This window comes from Eutrigla gurnardus (genome assembly GCF_963514095.1).
Source record: "Eutrigla gurnardus genome assembly, chromosome: 15".
NCBI classification, from domain to species: Eukaryota; Metazoa; Chordata; class Actinopteri; order Perciformes; family Triglidae; genus Eutrigla; species Eutrigla gurnardus.
Window position 1 is genome coordinate 1693230 of NC_139938.1, and position 22843 is coordinate 1716072.

At 40.0% G+C, this 22843-nt stretch overlaps 4 protein-coding genes across 6 annotated transcripts; 2 read left to right on the top strand and 2 right to left on the bottom strand.

The window, feature by feature from the left end:
- Window positions 1–5336: 5336 nt before the first annotated feature.
- LOC311026103 (claudin-15-like) lies at window positions 5337–8744 on the top strand (the record flags this gene model as incomplete). Its single annotated transcript, XM_084029436.1, has 5 exons — window positions 5337–5555; window positions 7524–7688; window positions 8278–8359; window positions 8458–8568; window positions 8645–8744. The coding sequence occupies exons 1-5, from the start codon at window positions 5339–5341 to the stop codon at window positions 8742–8744; spliced, it is 675 nt and encodes a 224-aa protein (XP_083885562.1). The 5' UTR covers window positions 5337–5338.
- A 374-nt stretch (window positions 8745–9118) lies between these two features.
- Window positions 9119–12235, bottom strand: LOC311025738 (thialysine N-epsilon-acetyltransferase-like). The gene is made up of 6 exons (XM_084028823.1): window positions 12087–12235; window positions 11947–11998; window positions 11080–11163; window positions 10669–10770; window positions 10471–10511; window positions 9119–10348 (listed from the first exon to the last, which is right to left on the bottom strand). The coding sequence occupies exons 1-6, from the start codon at window positions 12147–12149 to the stop codon at window positions 10169–10171; spliced, it is 522 nt and encodes a 173-aa protein (XP_083884949.1). The 5' UTR covers window positions 12150–12235; the 3' UTR covers window positions 9119–10168.
- A 422-nt stretch (window positions 12236–12657) lies between these two features.
- taf6 (TAF6 RNA polymerase II, TATA box binding protein (TBP)-associated factor) lies at window positions 12658–18984 on the bottom strand. Of its 2 annotated transcripts, none has more exons than XM_084028952.1 (15): window positions 18777–18984; window positions 17383–17540; window positions 17144–17230; window positions 16876–17029; window positions 16724–16780; window positions 16514–16633; window positions 16302–16423; window positions 15946–16023; window positions 15740–15841; window positions 14830–15012; window positions 14505–14579; window positions 14276–14401; window positions 13913–14086; window positions 13560–13751; window positions 12658–13209 (listed from the first exon to the last, which is right to left on the bottom strand). In XM_084028952.1, exons 2-15 carry the CDS (start codon window positions 17536–17538, stop codon window positions 12919–12921), a joined length of 1917 nt encoding a protein of 638 aa, XP_083885078.1. In that variant the 5' UTR covers window positions 17539–17540; window positions 18777–18984; the 3' UTR covers window positions 12658–12918. The 2 variants fall into 2 exon arrangements, with proteins under 2 accessions (XP_083885078.1, XP_083885077.1); XM_084028951.1 differs by having other exon boundaries at window positions 17383–17558.
- Window positions 18985–19237: 253 nt separating this feature from the next.
- mrps31 (mitochondrial ribosomal protein S31) lies at window positions 19238–22261 on the top strand. Of its 2 annotated transcripts, XM_084028838.1 has the most exons (8): window positions 19238–19409; window positions 19831–19873; window positions 19982–20325; window positions 20598–20750; window positions 20875–21018; window positions 21091–21161; window positions 21358–21498; window positions 21576–22261. In XM_084028838.1, exons 1-8 carry the CDS (start codon window positions 19300–19302, stop codon window positions 21809–21811), a joined length of 1242 nt encoding a protein of 413 aa, XP_083884964.1. In that variant the 5' UTR covers window positions 19238–19299; the 3' UTR covers window positions 21812–22261. The 2 variants fall into 2 exon arrangements, with proteins under 2 accessions (XP_083884964.1, XP_083884963.1); XM_084028837.1 differs by having other exon boundaries at window positions 19831–20325.
- Window positions 22262–22843: the final 582 nt, after the last annotated feature.

Sequence of the window (22843 nt, forward strand, 5' to 3'; positions counted from 1 at the left end):
ACAAATAAAAACATAACATGCATGGTACATGTAGGTAACATAGCATACGGTTAAGTACATTCCATACATACATACATACATACCTGAAAATAATAATTTATACATCATATATCATCTTAATATCAATCAGTATCTTCATTAGCATATTAGTAACCCTCTGTTTAATAACCCTTTAATACGGCTTATTGAAAATCCTTCTGCTATATGAATTTGAAATTTGCAAGAAACACTGACGACTATATCACACTGCATATCACAACTTTTTTTTTATTTTTTTACTATTTATCTGTATATGAAAGTGGCCAGTTTTGGATTTTCTCTTTTAGATAACAATACTGCAAAGTTTCTATTTTCACTTCTTTATTTAAATTGGCTCATTCTTTTGGGTTACCGTCGGGGTAAATGATTAAACCACAAAGCAGTTCATGTCTAAGTTTCAAAGTTAATATAAAATTAACACTGAGAGCGATTCGGCAGTAAAAGTGAATGTTAAATTATATTTTATTATACCTACCATTGTCTGGTGTACTGTACGTCTCACTGGCAAATCTAAAGATTTACTTTTACTCTATTTGAACTTATTTCACAAAAACGTTATGTCCTAAGTACTGCCAGTACTACTGCCTCAGAGTTCATTGGTAAAAAATGACTGTTAAGTGTGACTTTCACAAAACAATGAAAAGAAACTGTTGCTTAACACGACTAAGAGTGTAGAGCAGTCATTCCCGGGTCACAGGAGATCGGATTACGGTTGCCATTAATTTGCAGGATTTCTTCCACAGACTTACGTGTGAATATTCTTTCATTAACACATGCATTAAAACAAAGTTGGGATTTATCACACATACATCCCTTCAAAAAGGCTGGTTTTCCTATTGAAGATACTGTAAAAGTTACGTGGAAATTGCACTATAAATGGTCAGGAACATTCAATTAGATCTTCTCCAAATAGATGAGGCCTGCTGTGGGTCACAAAGGTTTGGCCTTTTTACAAAGTGGGTCCCCAAAAACAGTTTGGGAAACACTGGAGTCATGCACAGCGATGCTTTGCGCTAAACGCTAATATCAGCCTGCTAACACGCTCACAGCGACGATGCTAACTTTCCGATGAAGGTACCATGGTTACCATGGTTACTATGGTAGTTTTGCATATTAACACGTCAATTCAAACTAAACAAAGTCTACAGCTGAGGCTGATGGTGATTCGTTATTCATCATATATATTTCCTTAAGAACTGATGTAAAGACCATGGTGGCTCTGGAGGAAGTCAGGGGATCTCTAAAGTCACCGGGGGTCACCCCCACCCAAAAGGATTTTTCAAGCTCCCGTGTGGACAAGTTTGTGTGTTTGAGAGCGAGACACAAAAAGCTGTGATCATATTAATCAATCAGACCATATTGAAACAGTGACTTTACCGAAACTCTATTACATCGAGCACACAAATACTGACTGTTCAGCGTTCTGCAAACGTCACATTATTTGAACAGCTTTTATTGAGAGCACATTACTGAACTGAGCCCACACACAAATCACCTTCTAAACTTAGGTCCGTGGAGAAATGCTGGTTTTTCCAGTTACGTTATATTCGAAATGATCAAAGTCATCTTGATGCCCAAAAAGATGCTTCGCTGACTGATCAGTATCATTTTGTGCAGCAAAACACGGTCAAACAGCGGCTGCTGTTCACTCACTTCTTCCATTCTTTTAAATCAGTGCTTTTAAATATTATTTAAAAATGAAACGTCTCAAACACTGCTCTCTCAATCAAATCACATTAAAAATGGTATTAATCTATTATTATTATTATTGTTGTTGTTGTTATTATTATTATTATTATTATTATTAAAAAATGTTTCTGTTACAAGGTACAGATTGGAACTTTTTCCAGGATAAATGTAAATAATTACGCCCAGGGAATTCACTTTGGACAAAGTATGGAATGGAAGGATGGAAGATTAAAAGTTTAACAAAACATTTTAAAGCAGTTTAGCATCTTCCCATTGAACAGTTAGTTAAAACTACAAAATTCTACAGTCAGGTATTAACATAAATGCTTAAAAATCAAATGACTGAGAGATTAAAAATGACTCTAATCACAATAAGTCGGTTGTGTGGCTGAATACCTCAGTGGCAGTGCCGACTTCTGGTCGCGGCCAGTGTCAGAGTCTGCAAAGCTGAAAAAGCTTCGGCTTGGAGCGAACTTTCCCTTTAAGCGAGGAGGTCAACGCGGACATGACTAAAGGGCAAGGCAATAACATATTAACAGACATAAGATTATGATTTAAAGCCTGAATGCCTATTCAATACTGTAAGTATATGACAGTACTTTGAACTGTGCATCTGATTACTGGCTGGCAAAAGAGAATTCACATTTGATAAGATAGACTGTAAATGGTGAAATTTCCCATAAACAAAGAATAGGTCGACTCAAACAAAGGGTAAACATCTGTGTTTACTTTGAAAAGACGTCTTGGGTATTGAGCACGTTTTTGCAGTGCAGGTGTACAGAAATACATGCGTACTTCTAGATATTGCATGTTTGACTATTTCCATATGTTGCTTCATGTATAGAGGTAAACATTATAAGGGCGTGTTAGAGCAGCCTATGTGGTCTTCTAGGTGACAGCACTGTAATATGTCAATACAGCATTTCATCAGGGTCAAATCTATATGCTCTAGTACAAAAAAAATGTATTTACAAAGAGAAAGAATTTCAACGCATCTTTTGTCCCGCTGCAGACTTGTTAATGCTTAACCAGTACTAAAATAGCCACTTTCTGCCTCCAATAAATCACCCCGCTCACCATACCCAGCTCTCAGTGTTTGCTTTGCCCTCTATTCACTATTTCCCCATGAGTATTTACTTATGGAACTTTAAATGACCTCCCTAAAATCCCGAGCTACCAATTCCTCAGAAACGGGATCCAGACGGGAGGACAAGATGATGTGAAGAAGAAACTGATTTGGAAGAAAAGAAAGAAGAATGTGAGAAGAGTAAATCTACAGGACAATAAGAACGTTGCTTCGTTAAATCACCTCATCAAACTTGCTTACTTCATCCTTCATAAAGCGTTAACGTATTTGACAATCAGAACTACGTTTCTGCTTAAAACACTGCTTCTGAATAAAGCAATGACTTGTCACCTTAACTACCTCCTGAAGACGCCTCAAAGCAATCAGTGCCAAATGATTCTGCCTTTTGGCTCGTGGATTTAAAGCTGTGATAACTGTTTTACAAGAGATTATCTCTCCCTCCGCTGCCAATCAAACGAGGAAAGAAAAAAACCTCATTGTATGCTTACATTTCTATGGTAACGTGCCAGGCACGTGAAATGTCATCAATTTTGGGCGGGAATAGCAGACTTATAGTGTAGCTACAGCCAACAAATCAATGTTCAAATTAGTCCAGGTTTGAGTGCACGAGGGGGGAAAAGAAAATCAGCTCAGTTCTCCCAAAATGTACATCAGACACAGAAGTTGCGAATAGAGCTCCTCACAGAGATATAGAGATATTATCTATTAGTTTGCTAATTATTAATAGAAGATTACTTTCAAGATGAAAGAGATCATCGAGGTTATAGCACTTTTCCTAGGTTTTGCGGGCTGGATATTGATTTTCATATCACTAGAAGATCAGTATTGGAAGGAATCCACCACAGAAGGCAGCGTAATTACAACCTCCACAATCTATGAGAACCTCTGGATGTCTTGTGCGAGTGATTCGACGGGGATCTATGACTGTCGTGAGTTTCCATCCCTTTTTGCACTGCCAGGTAAGTTAAAGTCGAAATGGTCTAAAAGCCGGATCACACAGTTTCATGTTATTATAATCTCTTGGAAAAGTTACTTTTTTGTATCTTTTGTAATAAAATTTAATAAATAATATATATATATATATATATATATATATATTATTATTATTTATTACATTTTAATATATATATATATATATATATATATATTTCTATATCCTGTGCCTCTATTCATATTTTTCACATTATCATATATGCTTTCACATTTTCTCTGATGACGATTCAGTGTCATGTAGCTGCTGACTGTGCATTTTTCTAATCTACGTCACACTGAGAGAAATTAATATCTGATTGAGGCACGTACTTTTCTTCTTAGAAAATCATTATTACTATTATAAATTATTAACTATCCATAATAACATACATAATCAGAGAGTCACACATTAAAAAAGAAAAATGACATACATAGTTAATGCAGTGCCGGTGCCGTACATTACATGGGCCGTGTGATCCAACAGCTAGGTGAAGTTTGTGACGCTTGTAAAGTTTATTCTGTTGAGGTTGTATGAGGGGAATGTACGTACCACAACATTTCTAACAACATACTGCATCTTATTGTACTTGAACTGGATGACATTGTATTTTCAGGTGAACACAATAAAACCAAATGACCTCATAAACCTTACAAACAGTAAGGTTTATCATAGCTCCATAAGGGTATCCTTACATAGCACGGTCGCTTCTTGGGACACTATCTTTCATTGTTTCCACTGTATTTAATGCAATGCACATGCCATTTTACATATTTAAAATGAAGCTGTACGTTATTCCTGCTGAGACTGGAACTATGTCTTTAGAAATGTCTACAAAGTCAACTTTGACTTAAAGCAGTCAGTCAAACGGCTCTAAGTCCCTGTGTTTAGGTTTGAACCATTTGTGGAGTCAAGTAAAATGCTTTTTTTGTGGTCAGAAGGCTGCGGTGGTACTTCATCACCAGGATGATAAAGGCCCCGATAACAAACAAGGCTGCGTTTGTTAAACTAATGGTCACAAGTCTTTTTGGGCTCAGTTGTCAGACGAGCAAACAGGGTTTATCTGTCATCTGCGGGTCAGCGTGCGGGGATGCACCCTCACCCCTCGGTGCCACTAAGCTACCCATCATCCCTTGAACGCAGGGCGACACGAGAAGCCACAAACGTGACTTCAATCCCATCAATAACGGTTTGATATTGTTGACACGGTGTTCAAAGCAAACGTCAAAAGGTGACGAATAGCTTTAAGTCTATAGACGTTAGCAAGCGGGCTCGAAAAGGTTGGACTTCACCTCCCGTTGTCCCTGAAGTTGGGTAAACATTTAGACTCTTTGAAAGGGTTCAATAGAGTTGAGAATAATAGGAGCAATCATAAGTGGGTTATTTGCAATGAATCATTGATTCGTGGTCCTCTGGGGGCTCGGTGGGAGCTGGTCTGGCACACTGAGTCTTTAGGGCTGACAACAGGAAGATAGCTCGGAGTCATTGTTTGTAGCAAGCGTTGAATTCTCCCGGATAACTACACGGGTCGGACAGAAGACACAAAAGGGAGTATGAATGCCATAGTGGAAGCGCTGGCCTTCTTCCTTGGTTTTCTGGCCTGGCTGATGGTTGGGATCGCCCTCCCAAACCGATACTGGAAGGTCTCCTCGGTGGACGGTAACGTTATCACCACATCAACCATCTACGAGAACCTATGGATGTCCTGTGCGACCGACTCTACGGGAGTTCACAACTGCCGGGATTTTCCATCTTTGCTGGCACTTAATGGTATGTGGCCAACACAGAAGTGGTTTTGTTTGTGCTGATTGCTCAGGGGGTCTGGATGTCGGAGGCTGTGACGTACCAAACGAGAAAAACTGTATAAAAAAGGGGGGGAAACAAGAAACACATTGTAATTCATCTTGAATGTATACAGGTGAGGATGTTACGTACAATACAAGTTTGACTCTTAAAGATTCACAGGGGATTCAGCTGATCAAACGGTGGATGAATGTCTGCTCTTATTTGCCTTTGTGTTCCTCAATCCAGAAAGGACGTTAGTGTACCTTTAAAAGCCTATCAGGTGCAATCTATCGTACTGGCTATAATCTGTAGTAAAGACGGGTAATATAAGATATGATAAGATGAGAGTTTAAACAAGCACAACAACATCCTAGACAAATACATACTTAGGAAAAAAATAAAACAAATGTTAACTTATTACTTAGAATATTACTTCAGTTTGTTTGGAGACTGTTAATTACCTTTTTTTTTAACCCATTCATTTAAATACATTACAAACACATGACACTAAATGCCCAGCCTTCGTCTTCAGTCCTGCAGTTACATTATTCAGACCCTCATCTCACCACAGGCAGAAACATGTTTTCCAGTTCCATACATAAACGGTACATTTCTGTTTCGTTATGATGGGGATGGAAAAGGTTGGCGTATTAACCAGGAAATTCTCTCCCTTCAGGTATATAACTAGAATTAATTGTTTGAAAAATGCAGATTTTTTTGGTTAGATTGAAGACAATATATTTGTTAAGTGTTGTGGCTGAAGTTGTATATCTGTGTTAGAGGGTTCTGCCCTCAGTAGTCTCAGTGGGCCTCTAGACCAGGGTGAGCCTAGTCTCAGTGGGCCTCTAGACCAGTTAGATCAGGGTGAGCCGAGTCTCAGTGGGCCTCTAGACCAGGGTGAGCCTAGTCTCAGTGGGCCTCTAGACCAGTTAGATCAGGGTGAGACGAGTCTCAGTGGGCCTCTAGACCAGGGTGAGCCTAGTCTCAGTGGGCCTTTAGACCAGTTAGATTAGGGTGAGCCTCGTCTCAGTGGGCTTCTAGACCAGGGTGAGCCTAGTCTCAGTGGGCCTTTAGACCAGGGTGAGCCTAGTCTCAGTGGGCCTCTAGACCAGGGTGAGCCTAGTCTCAGTGGGCCTTTAGACCAGTTAGATTAGGGTGAGTCTAGTCTCAGTGGGCCTCTAGACCAGGGTGAGCCTCGTCTCAGTGGGCTTCTAGACCAGTTAGATCAGGGTGAGCCGAGTCTCACAGGGCCTCTAGACCAGTTAGACCAGGGTTAGCCTAGTCTCAGTGGGCCTCTAGACCAGTTAGACCAGGGTTAGCCTAGTCTCAGTGGGCCTCTAGACCAGTTAGACCAGGGTTAGCCTAGTCTCAGTGGGCCTCTAGACCAGGGTTAGCCTAGTCTCAGTGGCCTCTAGGGGGCTCACACCTGCATCAGGCTTGTCCTGTTGTAACTGTTAGCATCACCTGGCAGAAGCAAAGCATTTCTAAGGCAATAAGAAGAACTGCATCGACTTGTTTCAATGCTTAGACTGTGAATATTCAGATATACTGCATGTGTAGAACATCCTGGCCAAAGTCATTGGGATTCATCCCGATAATCATCAAATTATGGTTAAATGCTTAAATTGGCACTAAAACATACTGGAATCACTTAAACTTATATTTTGTTAAGAAACAAATAGTTTTATTCCATCACTTATACGACACGTTTTTTTGTGTACATTGTTTTTAAATGAAAAAAATGTATGTTATCATAAATCATAAGGTCCCCCCTGCTAAAATAAAGGATTAGTAGTTGTTTCTTACATGATAATTCCCATATATTTTTAAAATCAGGCTCTATTTTCACTTCTCTACCTTGATGGCTTTTTCATTTTCAATTGATGGAAATTCACAATGAAATCATATATATCAAGTATAAATGTTATTCTCTTTTTTAATGTTTGCACACAGGGTACATTCAGGCCTCCCGGGCACTCATGATCGCTGCCATTGTGTTCGGGACGTTTGGGCTCGTGGCAACGCTCGGAGGGATGAAGTGCTCAAAAATAGGAGGCGAAAACTACATGCTGAAGGGAAGGGTCACTGCGATCGGAGGAGTGTTCTTTTTACTGCAGGGTAAAGACTTGTTGGTCGATTCCATGGTCATGTTAGACGAAAAAAACATGATCAAATGTTTGGTGACCTCAAATGTGCCGTGCTTTATGGAGAAAGGTCCCTTTGTAGATATGCAGATATCCCCAGGAGGATGCACGCCACCACACCACACCAAATAGCTAGAAAGGTAAATCATGTCTGGCACTCGGATCTCTGTGTACAGAAGACAAGCTATCAGAAAATGAGCCACAAGTTCAAAAGGTTATCCCTACTCCAACAAACGTGCTGAAAAGCTGCCATTAGTGAAGGCATTTGGATTGTGAGAATAGGTCACATTGTTAAACTACAAAAAAGAACAGAAAGTGACACTGGTCATCTCAGGGACCTTTTACTGCACAAACAAAATGCTCCAGTTTCATTTGAAATGTTAATATTGTTTTATTACAACAATATAAGGCTTGTAGAGCAGACGTAAACTGCTCATTCCCAACATCACTTTACTATCTAAAAACATGATGTTGACCATGTGCTCGTTACCTTCCCTTGTTTGCATTGTAAAAACATCCCACTCGTCTCAAGTAAACAATGTTTTTTTGTGTGTGTTTTGCAGGGATTTGCACCATGATTGCCATATCTTGGTATGCAGCCAACATCACACAGGAGTTCTTTGACCAGTTTTATCCGGGGACAAAGTGAGTCAATGCATCCTGCATCACCATGTCATTGAGTTTACCGTGGATTCAGTAACACAGAAACAATGTGTAATGTTGTACGACATCTGCATCAACAGGTATGAGATCGGGGAGGGCTTGTATATCGGCTGGTCTTCAGCCGTACTTGCCATCTGTGGCGGAGCGTGCCTCATGTGTTCTTGCAAAGTCAACACACCAAAGGAAAAAATGTGAGTATGTGTCACTGAAACGTCTGATCATTGGGTGAAGTAGAACCTCATTGAAAGCGCGCCTTCCGTGTTTCAGACCGTATCCATACCAACCATCCTCCAGAGGACATGTGCTGTCGACCGCGGCGACGTCTCAGGCTGCCCCGAGTAACTATGGGAGAAACGCGTACGTCTGAGAGGCGGCGGTGCGGGCGGGGAAGCCAGCGTCAGCATTTTAAACACTCACGTGATCACTGTATAGTTTAAAGGTTGAGTAGGTGATTCTATTCAGAAACACTTTCTGTTATATTACTTGAAATCCTCGTAACATACTGATAGCATTAAATAAATGAAATGCTCCGACATAAAAAAAAGGTTTTAAATGTCATCTGTGGCCGTGGCACGACTGTAAAAACGCCGTCCAATCACAAAAGTCGGGCCGGAGAAAATATATGAACGGCCAACATGTCTGTCAGTCTGGGGGAGCAGCTTTGAACGGATTACATATCCACAATTGGTTGTTATACCAATATATTTTAACAGCCTTTAATAACCACACCTTTACACACAATTACTTTTCCTTTCTTTCATTTTAATGATCACTACAGGATGACTTGATCATGAGAAAAACCTTTAAAGGTTTGAAGATATTAAAGAAATCCTGTTTAACACTCTTGGACTGTGACTACGCAACAATCAGAACTATAAAATCCTCAGATCACCTTAAACTATTTAATAATTGTGTTCCAAGTCTATGACATTTGTGTTAGTATGTTAAGTGTTGTAATCCTTTGTTATACTCATGTATCTTAAAACATGGCATCAGGTTTTCTGGTCAACAAAGTTGAGTCACACCCTTCCACAAAACCCAACACGTCTTGTAATTGTGCTTTAAATTTCAAAAGAAGTGGTCTCAAAAAAAGGAAAAAGGAAAAGATCTACTTGGTTTTAAGGGGAATAAAGACCCTACTAGAATTTTGTGTCTTTCAAAAATAAATCTGGAGAGAATCTGATTCTAGTGCAATAATCATGAAGGAAATGTGCAACTGTCACTTGTAACTGTAACCAGTATACTGGGTTTACCAGGTCAAGTATACAACTTTTACACAGTGGGATTTTGACTCTCAACTCTGAACCAGAACACTTGAGTAAAAGGGTAAAAAACAAACTAAAGAAAAACATGTCACCACAGCCTTTGTAAGTTTTGTGCATTTATATGTTTTTAGCACACGTGTGTATATTTCAAATGTTTTTCTTTTGGGTGATTTAACATGTTGTGGATTTAAATATGTTTTATACAAAAATAAATCATTTCCAATGATTTGATTATGATTTATTCAACCAAAGCAGAAGACACTCACAGATATCAGTCTAGAGACGGAGCTGAATGTGTGGTCCGTTTTATCACCGAACACTCGGAGAGTTGAGAAATTCAACGTTGCTTAACTACGCCACCTACTGGAAGGATATGGTGTCACATCTGGGGTCAGATCTACTCTGGTCAATTCACATCGTGTTTCTGGGAAATTTAACAAAATATTCACACAGCATCACCTGATCAGAGTGTATTTAAAATGCCTGATAAAAGGCAATATTTCACTTCTTCATACAACCACAAATGTTAATCATTCGGAGCGTCATTTACTAAATTGTCCAGGTTTTGTCCGTCAAAACGTAGGCAGTGCCAGCCTTCGCTGACGGTGAGGTCCTGAGCTCCTTTAGCAGCGTAGAAGTCTCGGGAAGGAGTGTTCCAGTCCAGCACAGACAGCTGCAGCCGGACACACTGCTTCTTCTTCCCCACCTGAGAAAAAACAAACAGGCTTGCACTGTGACTTGTTCTCCACACGGGACAGACGATCCATCGCTTCTGGAAAACTGGGATTTATTGGCCAAAAATAAACAACAAAAAAAACACGTTCTTACCTCAGCGACTTTGCACAGTAAACCCTTGCCGAGGCCTTTTCCTGTAAAGGAAATCAATAAGAAATGTTTTTACTTGGGGATAAAAGATGTGACAGAAACATGAAGAAATAGCGATTCACACAAGCAAGTCCTCAAAACTAAACTTAACTACTAAATATCTTTCTTTTCAGGCTTCGTTGATCACAATCCATATTTTACCTCTGAATTCTGGCATCACGTACAGGTCCTCCAGATACACTGAGCGGCCCTTCCATGTGCTGTAAGTGTAAAAGTAAAGGGCGTATCCCACAACGGTGAATCCTGCCTGGACAAAAAGAAACAAGCCATCACAAAGACAAGCAGGAGGAATATCAGAAAGGTTTGAATCCCAACAAATATATAGTGGAATAAATTATTTTGTCTTACATAAATAACGGTGAATGATTTCAAGTCAGTGGATGCCAACAAAAATCTCACACTGTTGATTTCTGAGTTTGCACTTGAGCATTCGTCATTATTTGCCGGTTACGGATTGTATTATCAAATGAATTATCTGCGCAAGATGCTGACAAGTTTAAACCTGTCTGACGGGGAAGACTATGACAGAAAAGGCTTGGATCCAAACTCTACCTTCTTTAGATTTCTGCTCCTCGGGCACTTCTGCAACAAGGCATTCAAAGAAGGGATGCTGGCAGAAACCGTCCTGCTCCAGCTCTGAAGTAAAGCAACACAGATCATTCTCACCACTATCTTTACATTAGATGTAATATTAGTATTCATCAGCACTCGTCATGTGACAAGACACATAAAAGAACATCAACACATGAAGCTCAGTACCAAGAATGGCAGCATCGCTACCAAGTTGACTATTAGGTTGACAAACAGAAATTAAAGAACCTTCTACTGAACATACCCAAATGTTATATCTAGATCTGCATGTTTTTTCCAGATTAAGTCATTTACTCAAACATGTAGAATGCCTTTACTAATCTATAAAAAAAACTTGCAAATCCTGAATGTCTCAAACCTGCATGCAGTCTTCCATCTATATTGTACCGTCTGGCTGTTGTATTAATGTTCACTGCCGAGTACTCAAGCATACTCACCGTTCATAATATAACATTAAGGGAGACGTGGAGTAATTCCTAGAGAAAATCAAATTGCATAACGAATGATAAAGAAAAGAGCAGCAAGTAGCTCCATGGACACAGCCACGTTTTGGAAAATGTTCCCCCGGAGATGTGCTCCTACTTCGGATTCAACCCTGCCGGACTCCCCTCCACGCATGCTTATCACACGCACTGGAATCTGATTACTGATCTGTGCATATTCACTTGGTACTTTTATAGACCTTTTTCACAGCAGGCAAATCACAGGTGTAATTGATGACGTATATGGCGTTAAAACAGAGGATGCATGTCATTTAGTACCAGTTTAAACCGTTTTAGAGTCATTTTCTCTGCATCTTTAAAAGTCAGTTATTAAGCGCACAATTACCTTCATGAGATATCTTCACTTGGTCGGACATTTTTTCAAAAACCGCCAACTCCTAAGGAATGGGGGGGGTTACATTAAGCGTTGCATTAGTGAAGCACAACAACGGCGTTTTAAGGTGAGCAAAGAGCAACGGGCCTCACCAAGATCATCCTCGAGATTTCCTTGCAGTCTTCCTTGGTTGAAGGCCGCACTTTGAAATGCATCTTAGTTTAATTCGGTCCACGATTAATCCGAAATTACGATGTTCTTCCTCGGAGAAAAGTGAAATGACTACAAATCTCGCGTTAAAACGCCGGAGACACCGGAAATGCTCCCGGTGTCGCAATTGTCCTCTTCAAAATAAAAGACGGGCCACTCAAAGTTTTAATCAACACATGCCCTGCACAGCCCTGTTAATAATTTGAATTGGTGATTCAAATCGCGTAATGTGTAAATCTAAAAAGAGCTTTCAAATGTAATATATATTTTCTTTTTACACTGCAGGATTGCTACTTTAATATTAATACATACATTTTAACGTCACTCATGTGGTTTAAACTGGCTTGTGTTCAGTGATGACCAAGGTAGGTGCAGTAAGTAACGTGGTAGGAAATAGTTTGTTTAAAGAGCTGTTCAGCAATTTGGTTTTGATAAGCAGTGAAATCTGATGATATCAAACTGTACACACTATTGATCTTTAACAGTGATATAAAACACATCCAGACCAAAGGATATCATACAAAATCTGATTTATTTTTGAGTAAAAAAAGAAACATGAAATCAATTAGAATATACGCTGAAACATTACAGATCTCACAGCTAGACCTCAGTTTTCATTGGGCATTAACATATTTACAAAGTCTAGTCCCATTTGCTCTTTATCAGTCATGAGTTCATATTCCTCTTCACACCAGGCCAGAGTTAAGTTCAGCCCAAACAAACGTGTGTTCAGCTGCATCAACATGGTAAAAATCTCAACTACCTATACGAGTCTCAGTGTGGCGACTGTGTGCTCGCTCCAGGAGACTCTGACCGGTCGAGCTTCATCGCTGCTTCTAGTGGGTTTGAGGAAACTGAAGTTGGTAGCACAGAGCTCTTAGGCTCCAAAGAGGAAGAGGCAGACGAGGGCAGTGATACAACTATGTACTTCTGCATGGGTCGTGAACCTGTTAGTCCAGGCCCACTACCAGACTCCAGTTTTACCAAAGGCTGCAGGGTCGAAGTGGCACTGGGAACAGTGCTAGTGACTGGTGAGGCCGACTGGGAAGAGCTGAGGGTGATGACCTAGAGGGAAGAAAAGAAGAAAGAGTTGTGAGTTTTACAAACAAGGGTTTCAGTAAATCTCCTAAAATTCGAGACCTGTTAAGTTTTACACCAATTACATGTAAATGTTTCAAAGCTGTATTCAATAATTTGTATTAGTGCTTTTGTCTGTTGTTTTAATATTGTAACACGTTAGATATATTTTGCCATAAAATGTCATCACTTATTATCTTTATATTGTTATTGCAGCAGCTTTATTTTTATATTTCATCTCATCAATATAGACAAAAGTTCCCTGTGGAGATTTCAGGTTATGGTGGTGCTGTAGAGCAACATTCAACAATGCAATAGATTTTTCACAATCAAAGTACCTGCTGAGTTGAGGCGGCTCCTGCGCTGGTTGCCATGACGATGTACTTCGTTGCCGGGGGAGATGGCTGTGATGGGGTCCCTGGTCGAGGGGACATCAGGGTGAGGGAGCTTGGAACCTTAATGATGCTGGGAGTGCGTGACCCCGTCGACCCACTTAATCCACTTTGTGAGACAGTGAGTGTGGGACGAGGCTACAGGAGAAGGATTCATCATTCATGATTAAACAGCTGTGTGCTGGTTTAATTACACCTATATATAATGATATATATATATATATATTCTTTCAGCTTCCTCTAATAATAAGTAATTTATACTTCACTAAAGTTCATATATTTATTAGTATTAAATGTACCTGTGTGATTGTTAACGTGGTTCTGTTGACTTGTTGAGCTTGCAGTGCTGCTTGAGTCCTGGCTTTCATTACATGAGAGCAAAGCATTGGACCGAGGTAACCATAGTCCGTCCGATACTGCTCCACGTTGTCAGGCTGAGGTCGGATCTTGGCAATAACACTTGCACAGTGTTTCTTTAAAAAAAAACAACAACAAAAAAAACAACATTTTGTATCTATGAAATGTAATTACTGGGCTGATACAAAGTAAGAAACAATTACTGATTTTTTTTAACAAAATGCTCTGACCATTAGAGGATACAAATGTATTAATCTGTGGGAAGTCGTCTACTTTTAAATGCATAATAATCACAAAGTTCTTACCAGTAAGAGGCTTTGAACATGGTCAGCTCCTATCTTATCAATATTGGAGACCACTGGTCCTTCCATCACTGCTTTGATGCGAGCACCCTCTACAGTAAGCCGAGGAAGGATCAACGTCTTAATCACCTGATGGAGGGGGGGGGGGGGGGGGGGAGATAAGTCGGTTGGTGCAAACTGAAAAGAGTAAATATTAAAAAGACTTATATAAAGAAAACAGATTCACACTCACATCAGGTCCCAGTTCAGCAAGTCCAGCGATGCATCCATAACGTGTCGTCCACTGGGTTTTGTCATCCAACCAACTCTGAGGAAACATGCCAGTCTGGTTTAGTATATCAAGTGTTTTAAACAGTGGTGTAAAGTTAAAATCAAATAGAGTAACATTTATGTTTTATGTCAAAACTATCCATTGGTATTTTTTTCCCTTTTTGTGCCAGGGATGTTCATTTAAAAAAAGTATGTAATCAAACATTAAAATGTAAAAAGACATCATTACATGCCTTGAGTCAGGATATATCTGACTCCTTACTGTATTAATAAAATACACAACCCACCTTAGTAAAAGTCTTGGTAATACGGGACTGGATGTTGTTGGTCGTGGTACTGAAGGTTTTGCAACTTTGGGCCATGAGGCGAGCGGCAAAGTCTCGTAAAGCCCAGTGGTTGTCAACATCTGGTCGCAAACACAGCTGCTTACTCACAATACACGTCACCACAGCTGGGATGAGCTCATGTAGCTGCAAATACACAGAAAATGTGTTATTATTAATGAGAATAAATGTATATGTTGAGATTTTCCCTTAAAGCATGCAAGTAGACTCTGTAGAATGCCTCATTCAGTTGTGCAATCGGGCAAGCGAAAAATAAATGTGATTAGGGGCCGATAGGCTATTTGGTAAAAAGTTGCAGGATCGAGAGATTGACGTTAATGTTTTTTAGTCGCTAATCCCTGATAATGCTACATTGAGTAAACGGACACGTAGGCCTATTATATTGTAATTCATTCATCGTTAGTTAACAGATAACATCAGTTGAGGTGACTTTATTATCACGCATTTAAGCGCCAAAAAGTAAAAATGAGTATAGGGTCAAGGTAAAATGCAACGTTATTGTGATGAATTAAAACTGAAAAATCTTGTACTTTTGTGTTTTTAGTGAGAAACTCTTGGTGGGGATTATGCCATTTAACCTCCCAACACAAGCTTTAAGTCAGCTTATAATACAAAATTGGAACTACTAATGCTCCCCAAAAGTAGAGGTGCACGGATAACATGCCAATATATTAAACCGATAAATAAAGACTGCTGCTTCCTTGATTATATCAGATTAAATGCCCTAGGGCGCGAGGATTTGCGTGCGCAGCGTGACGTGATCCAATATCGTGCATCCCTACCCAAAAGTGTTTAATCAAAGCAAATATTAAAATAAAAATACAGTCATTCATTTCCTTAAATTAAAACTTACGTATTTCTCCAAATACAGGGTGGGGTTGTCCATCAGAGCTTTGACCATCCGCATTAGATAAATCAGTAGAGCCAAGTTGTTTTGCACCACATTCACACGAACCTTTAAGAAGAGCATAAAATCAGTATTTTGTGCAATGATATGTTTGGGTTTCACAACGTAAGTATTGCTTTGGAACATTCGGAGACGATGGAAAAGATGCTCACTCCTTCCGAAATGAATGTGCTGAATCTTGGAAGCATCTGATACAATCCAGGATCTGTAGCAATACTCTGTAATGCTTCCTGAAAGACACAAGAAGAAACATTTATCAAACATAAGTGACATGGGAAATGAGGTTCAAACTACTATTTGATCATTTTTAGTAAAATTCTGTAATTGCACAAACAATTTCCTGTTGGATGCAAAATGTTGCCATTTAGTTACTTTATAGTTGATTATTGAAGCCCACAATGTAATTTCTAGTCAAAATGAATAATATTCATAAAGAAAGGGTAATTACATTGTTACCCAGCATGCATTAAATAAACCATATATGTGGACAGACATAAGCAGGACTTACAGCTCTTTTAGCTTCACAGGAGCCAACACAAGCTTCTGTAATTTCCTTGTAGTAAAGCTGCTGTTCCACAGATAGCTCATGAGTGCTGCGTGGCTTCAAACGTATAAGACCCTTCTCCTTTCCTGAAAGAGACGTAAACATAGTCATTAAGGATTAGGGAGGGAAGAAGGAAGCAAAGCGGGACAGGGAAAAGTTGAACACAAGAGACTGACCTTTGCCATCAGCAGCCGTTCCCCCCTGGTTCTTGCCTTGAATCGAACCTTCCTCCTCCTGACCAGGTTTGACGACTTTGAGGGGCTCTGTAGATTCAATCTTTTGTTGCTCTTTTGGCGCTGAAATGCAGTAAAGGAAAGCTCATTTGAAGTTTTTTTCCTGTCGATTTTTTCATCTGTAAAAAGATAAAAACATATAAACAGGCTCACCTGGTGGTGGATTTTCTGGAATAGAAGGCTGCACCCCCTCGATGCTTAACCAATGGGCTGTGGATTAACAAACAAGCAAGGTGTGTGAGCTGACAGACAAAACAATACAACGTCCCGGAGTATAATGAATGAAATACTAATAATCTGCATACCTTTGAGAGACACATCTAGTGGAACTCTGGGGAGCGGTGTGTTAATAATGTCACTGAGGTCGACTTCCTTTTCTTCATAGAAATGAAGCTCTCTTCCACCTCCACTTGCAAAGCGAAAAGGGATAAACTCTTGCGCCTGGAACCCATACAAGGGCTAGAACAAAAAGAGAATTACTTAGAACACACATGTTAAAAAGAAACCAGAGAAAAGGACCCAATTCATGCTTTCCTTCAATAGCATCCATCAAGTACTCATGTTCTTCCTCACCTCCACATTTTTTAGTTTGAGAGCATTATCTATATCACTGGTGGTTAATTTACGTCTCTTCCCGTGATGCATGAATTTGAGGGCATCCTATGAAAAAGGGAGAAAGAAAAGAGTCCAAACAGAATTCAAATATAAAGCGTATGTATCAAATATGACAAAGACATTCAAGCAGGTGGTGTCCACCCAAGCATTTAACAGACCTGCAATCAAAATATCCGCTTCTATCAGCCATGATTTACCTGTGCAATTTCTTTAATTCTGTAGCTGACTTCTTCACTTAGGGCTGCGCAGCTTTCCTCCTGTAACTGCCCCACTCCCACAGACTCTGCCATTGCCTTCATGGACTCGGTGGGCAGGGAGACCGAACTATGCTTCTGCCGACGTTCCTCCGCCATGGCTAACAAAGTAGACAGGTCTGTGAATATCACCCCACACATGTACACATAAAAACAATCAAATTCAAACTAAAATACTTCACTTATTCAAGAAGCACTAGTTTTAAGCATTATGTTTTGGATATAAACAATTCAGTTCTTGAAAAATGTGAATGTTCACTAAAAGCTACAAACACAGCATCTAGACCTTGAACTATAGCTTACGTTATATGCAGCCTATTGTTTACTTCTAGACACTTTATACACATGAGTGTCATTGGTACCATTCCCCCAATGTAAATATGAGAAAGCATATCTTATTGCAGATCATCATTCAGATATTTTTTAATGTGACAACTATACATCTGCACTGAGCAGGCCATCATCAAAAACAGCATTCATACATGGAGTGCACACCTTTAAAGAGGTCAATCACATAATTTAAGAAGTCACAGGTGTCCAAGACTAGTGAGACAATGTGCACAGAACAACCGGCTGTTTCTCTTCAGCTTTATACACGAAGGCCTTGTGATATCTCAGCTGGTGGGAAAATCAATACAGAAAGTTCTAGAAGACTCTATGGCCAGACCCAATGAGACCAAATGTATACGTTCCCAAACAGCTCTTTAACATGGTTTACCTGAATGCAACATGAAGACAACTGCAAACATAAAGCCATAACTGTCTCAGAGCGCTCATGTCCGCAAATGTAAAAACATAACGTTAAAGCGCAGTTCATTATCTTTATGCAACTTTTCGAAAACTATTACAGTGTAAATATGTGCAAATCTAAGACATAGACTATACGGAAGCAGTAGCATCTACTACAAATGCCTCAATTGAATAACGTGATCGGTTTGAACGGGATTACGTTACTTCCTCATTTCTTTTATCGGTGACAGAATGCCTGATTGCCGCCACTTTGATTCAATGTTGTATCGTGTTTACATTAAACATGACAAAGTCCAAAGAAAGAACTTTTGACATTTTTTATACTTCATGTGTGTAAACAAACATACTGAGCGCCACAGAAAGCGGGCTATCCGCTCGCAATAACAACTAGCGTCATACAACACTCAAGCCACATATAAAGTTACGATATATTCATGCAAATGCAACTACTTCATATAAAACATTAAAACAGAATTGATTTTAAGCCATTTATCGACTGTAATGTTGTTTAATATCAACTTACAGTGAGCTTAATGTGATATATGTTAGCTTGCATGCTAGTAACTTAGCTTCCGTTGACATTTTACCTGTATGAAGTTGTCCTTTCCTTTTCCGAGTTTAAGCGGGGACTTACACGAATAAAAACAGTCAATGTTGAGATTTGCAACAAAAATTATTTCGCAAGGCTAATTCTTCTCTATGAATATCCATTTCTCGATATAAATAACAAACTAATTTACGGATTGCAGCCAGGACATTCCGTGAATTAGCGCTTATGTTCCATCGCCATTTTGAGTCACGTTCCAGTGTTGATATCGCGAGACTATGGTTGCGGACCTCATAGATGGAGTTGCCGCCTATCGAAAAGTTATTCCTTTGCAAAATCAGTTAAGAGATGTGTTTTAAACGGCAAAAATAACCAACACACGTGTAGTCTTACATTATTAGTGAATGACATGCCAGTTCCCCCGGGGAGGGTACTGTGCCTTTGAACGCACAAACCCCGGTGTCCGGAACCAATTTTACCCTCCCGAGTTTACGACGGTGATCTTATGGTGTAGCAACGGAGACAAACGTCAGGAGCGTGGAAGGACATTGCAAGAAGCAGTCATGTACAGATTTTTATTCCGGACTGCGTTCACGGCTCGGACGTGTTCCGTGAGTGTACATGAGTCGTGCGTGTTGTCAGCAAAATGGTACGCGGCCGCCCCGGTTTTCAGGTGAGTTTGGTTCATGGGTGAACATGAAAGGCAACGTGACGCGTGAACGTAATAATGCTCTTCATTCACAGCCGTTGGGGGGGGCGGGACGTTTTGACTGACACTTCTTTTAAGCGGTTCAGGTGGGTCGCGGGCAGGATTCCATGGTAACGTGTAAATGAAGTTAACTACAAATAACATGAATCTAGAGAAGATGGTCTCAGCAGCCACCGGGTTAAACAATGAAGTGTCTATTGCTGCAATTGCTAACTACAGTATTTTTCAATATTTTATTATCAACATGAATATCACAATTTAAAAAAAGAAGCCCTGTCACACACAAAGTTTGTAATAATATTGGCATTCTAACTCCTGTGATTCCTTTTATTCTGAGACCTATATGATTATTGAGTCAGCTTCTTTTTTTCTTCTTTCAACACAGGGTTGCAAACGGAGGTGGAGTCAAAGCCCTCAGCACAAGTCCGGTCAGGTTCTGCGAAAAGAAAAATAATGTTGCCAATCTTAATCAAGATGAAAACACAAATGCAGTTAAAGACGCTAACGCAACAGAAACTCCAACTTTGGTTACACAGAAAGCTGAAGGTGACGATGAAGAAATCAAGATGGCGGAACAAAGGGAGGAGGAGCCAGTTTTGTTAAAGGCGGATGAGGGAAGAACCATGCAACAACAGGTGGATGTTAAAATTGAGCAGGTCGTGGCAACGCCAAAACAAGTGAATACCGATGCAGCTAAGAGTGGGAAAGAGAGTCTCCTTGACCTTCTTGGAGCCATGAAGGTGGAAGTAACTAATAAGAGGAAGCTCAAAAACTTGAAGTTGAAGTCGAGTTATGAGTCTACACCCAAGTCAAAGCCAGCAGTGATGGAGAGCACTATCAGTATGTTTCAGAAGGCGACAGTAGAGGCTTCATCACAGAGGTGAGAGACGGGGCTTGAAGTTGTTCGTCAGATTGCATTTAACAAGCCAATGCATGTTTCTTTCAGTTCTATGCTGCATTACAACATTTGAAAAGAAGTGTTGACTTTCGTCTCAACATGATGAGATGTACACACGGTCACTGCTGCCATTGATTCTGTTGCAGGTTTAATTGCTTCACCTGAATTTTGTGCCTGTACACTTTTTACTGACTTTACACCCTAATCAAAGGAGGATGTATATATATTTTTTTCTCCTGATTGTTTTTTTTTAGAGAGACACTGGATCCTGAACTGGTTTCAGCTGCGTCTGCTGCTGCGTCCACTTTGCCAGACCACAGCCAGGCCGAATCTGAGCTCCTCAGGCAGCTGAGGCAGCACGAGGCCATCACTGAGGCTCAGAAGAAAGGGGACGTCAGCAACCTGGGGTATGTGGTATGTCTCCAATATATGAATGTTTACGGTCTGAATAATTAAATGAGATTATTTCTGTGTAATGCAAAATAGACTCATTCACATGCAATAAATATTAAATCCAACACATTTTCTCAGCGTAATAATCGCTGACATGAAAGTAGGAAAGAATCCCAACCGACAGAACGCTCGGCCGGCCAATCAAATCCGGTTTGATGATGACGGGCGAGGGTATACGCACGACAGAGGAATCACTGCTGAGCTGGATGGTGTTCGGAGGAGGTAAATACTTTCATCATGGTCTTTACTCGATAGGTTTTGAGATGTGTTTTAATGTGCGTCCTTATTTTTTAGGAGGAACTTGTTCTCAGGGAAAAGACTTAACATCTTCTCCCCCACTACTGATGGAGATGAATCAACACTTGGTAACGATGAATTTTGATGTATTGGCTATGTTTGTTGACAGTGGATTATTTGTGGTGTTATTTGTCTAGATATTTTTTAGTCCTGTTGTACTGACAATAGAGCAGGTGGTCTCCGTCAAATGTATTGTCACTGCCAAAGCTTTTGGTTTGAACTTCATCAGGACATCTGCCCTCAATGCTGCTCTCATATTTTCAGCACAACCAACTCTATGGGACATGGACTTTGCTAATCAGTTGTCTCTGTCAACCAACCAAACGCCCCGCAATGGGCTTGAGGAAATGATCCAGTGGACCAAAGAGGGGAAAATGTGGCAATATCCTTTAAACAATGAAGCTGGTGAGTAGTGAATGCTGATGCTAAATGTACAGAGAAGGACAAAAACCACACTGACACACATTTTTGCTCTGTGTCAGGTCTTGAGGAGGAGACCAGCGTCCCGTTCCATGAGCATATCTTCTTAGAGAAACACTTAGAGGAGGGTTTCCCCCGTCAGGGACCAGTGCGTCACTTCATGGAGCTTGTGGTGGCCGGTCTGTGCAGGAACCCCTACCTGACAGTCCAGCAGAAGAGGGAACACATTTCCTGGTTCAGAGACTATTTCTACCAGAAGGAGGAAGTCCTCAAGGATGCTGATGTTTTCCTCAACTGAGCTTAAGACAATTGCATACGTCAACATATGTTGAATGTGGACACATAAAAGTAAGACGTCAGCGGGGCTTTGCAACCATGATCGTGTTTACTCGCACAGATTGGATCTCTAAACTCTTCCAGGAGGTCTGTTGGAGTGGACTGGCATCAAGTCCGTGTCCTGGTCCTCAAACATGGAACAGTATCTACTGTTTCTACAATGTTGATCAGACTGTAAAACCAATCTTGAAATTGTGTTTATTCTAGTGCTTTTACGAAGAATACAAACAATATAAAGCAACAGAAGTCCAGTTGTAGCTTTTTGTTCAACCTTTATTTACATAATCCAACACTAATGCAGACTATTAACTGACTATAATGTATCAACAGGTAATCCAATGTGTTTTGTGATACACAGTTGGTACAAAGTGGTGCACCAAAACTGTTGTGTTGAATTATACTGGTTAAATAAAAAAAAATAAAAGAGATGTAATATAATATTGACATGAAAGTAATTTCATATGAAGGCATGTTTGGAGATTAGGTTGCATTAAAAACCACAGTGGACTGTTTAGTTGGATGGATGGTTAAAGACCTTCAGCTTAAAAACAAACAGGTGGATGAAAACATGCAATTGTGATTAATGGTGTTTTTCCAGACAGGTCGTAAAACAAGCGTAACTTATGTGCAGCATCTAGGGCCTCAGATCAGGTTTACAGTAGTAGCATAATAAGACCATGAACCTTGTGCCCTTGGGCAAGGGAAGTGATTTTAAGGTTTAAAAAAACATGTTAACAATGTACCACACAGATTCCATCTGGTCTAAAAACACCCACATCTATTGTCTGAGAAAGTGGAGAACGAGCGCTTGACAGTTGAGTGCCCCATTTCCACATTTTGTTCACTTTTCCATAAACACGTAGTTGGCGTGATAAGATTTTGGCAACATTTCCCGACTTGTATATGTATAAAGTAAAAAAAGTGTTTTTGTGTGGAAATACACCTGGCTCTGCTCAGAAATCGTATATGAAAATAATCCACTAGATGGCACTAC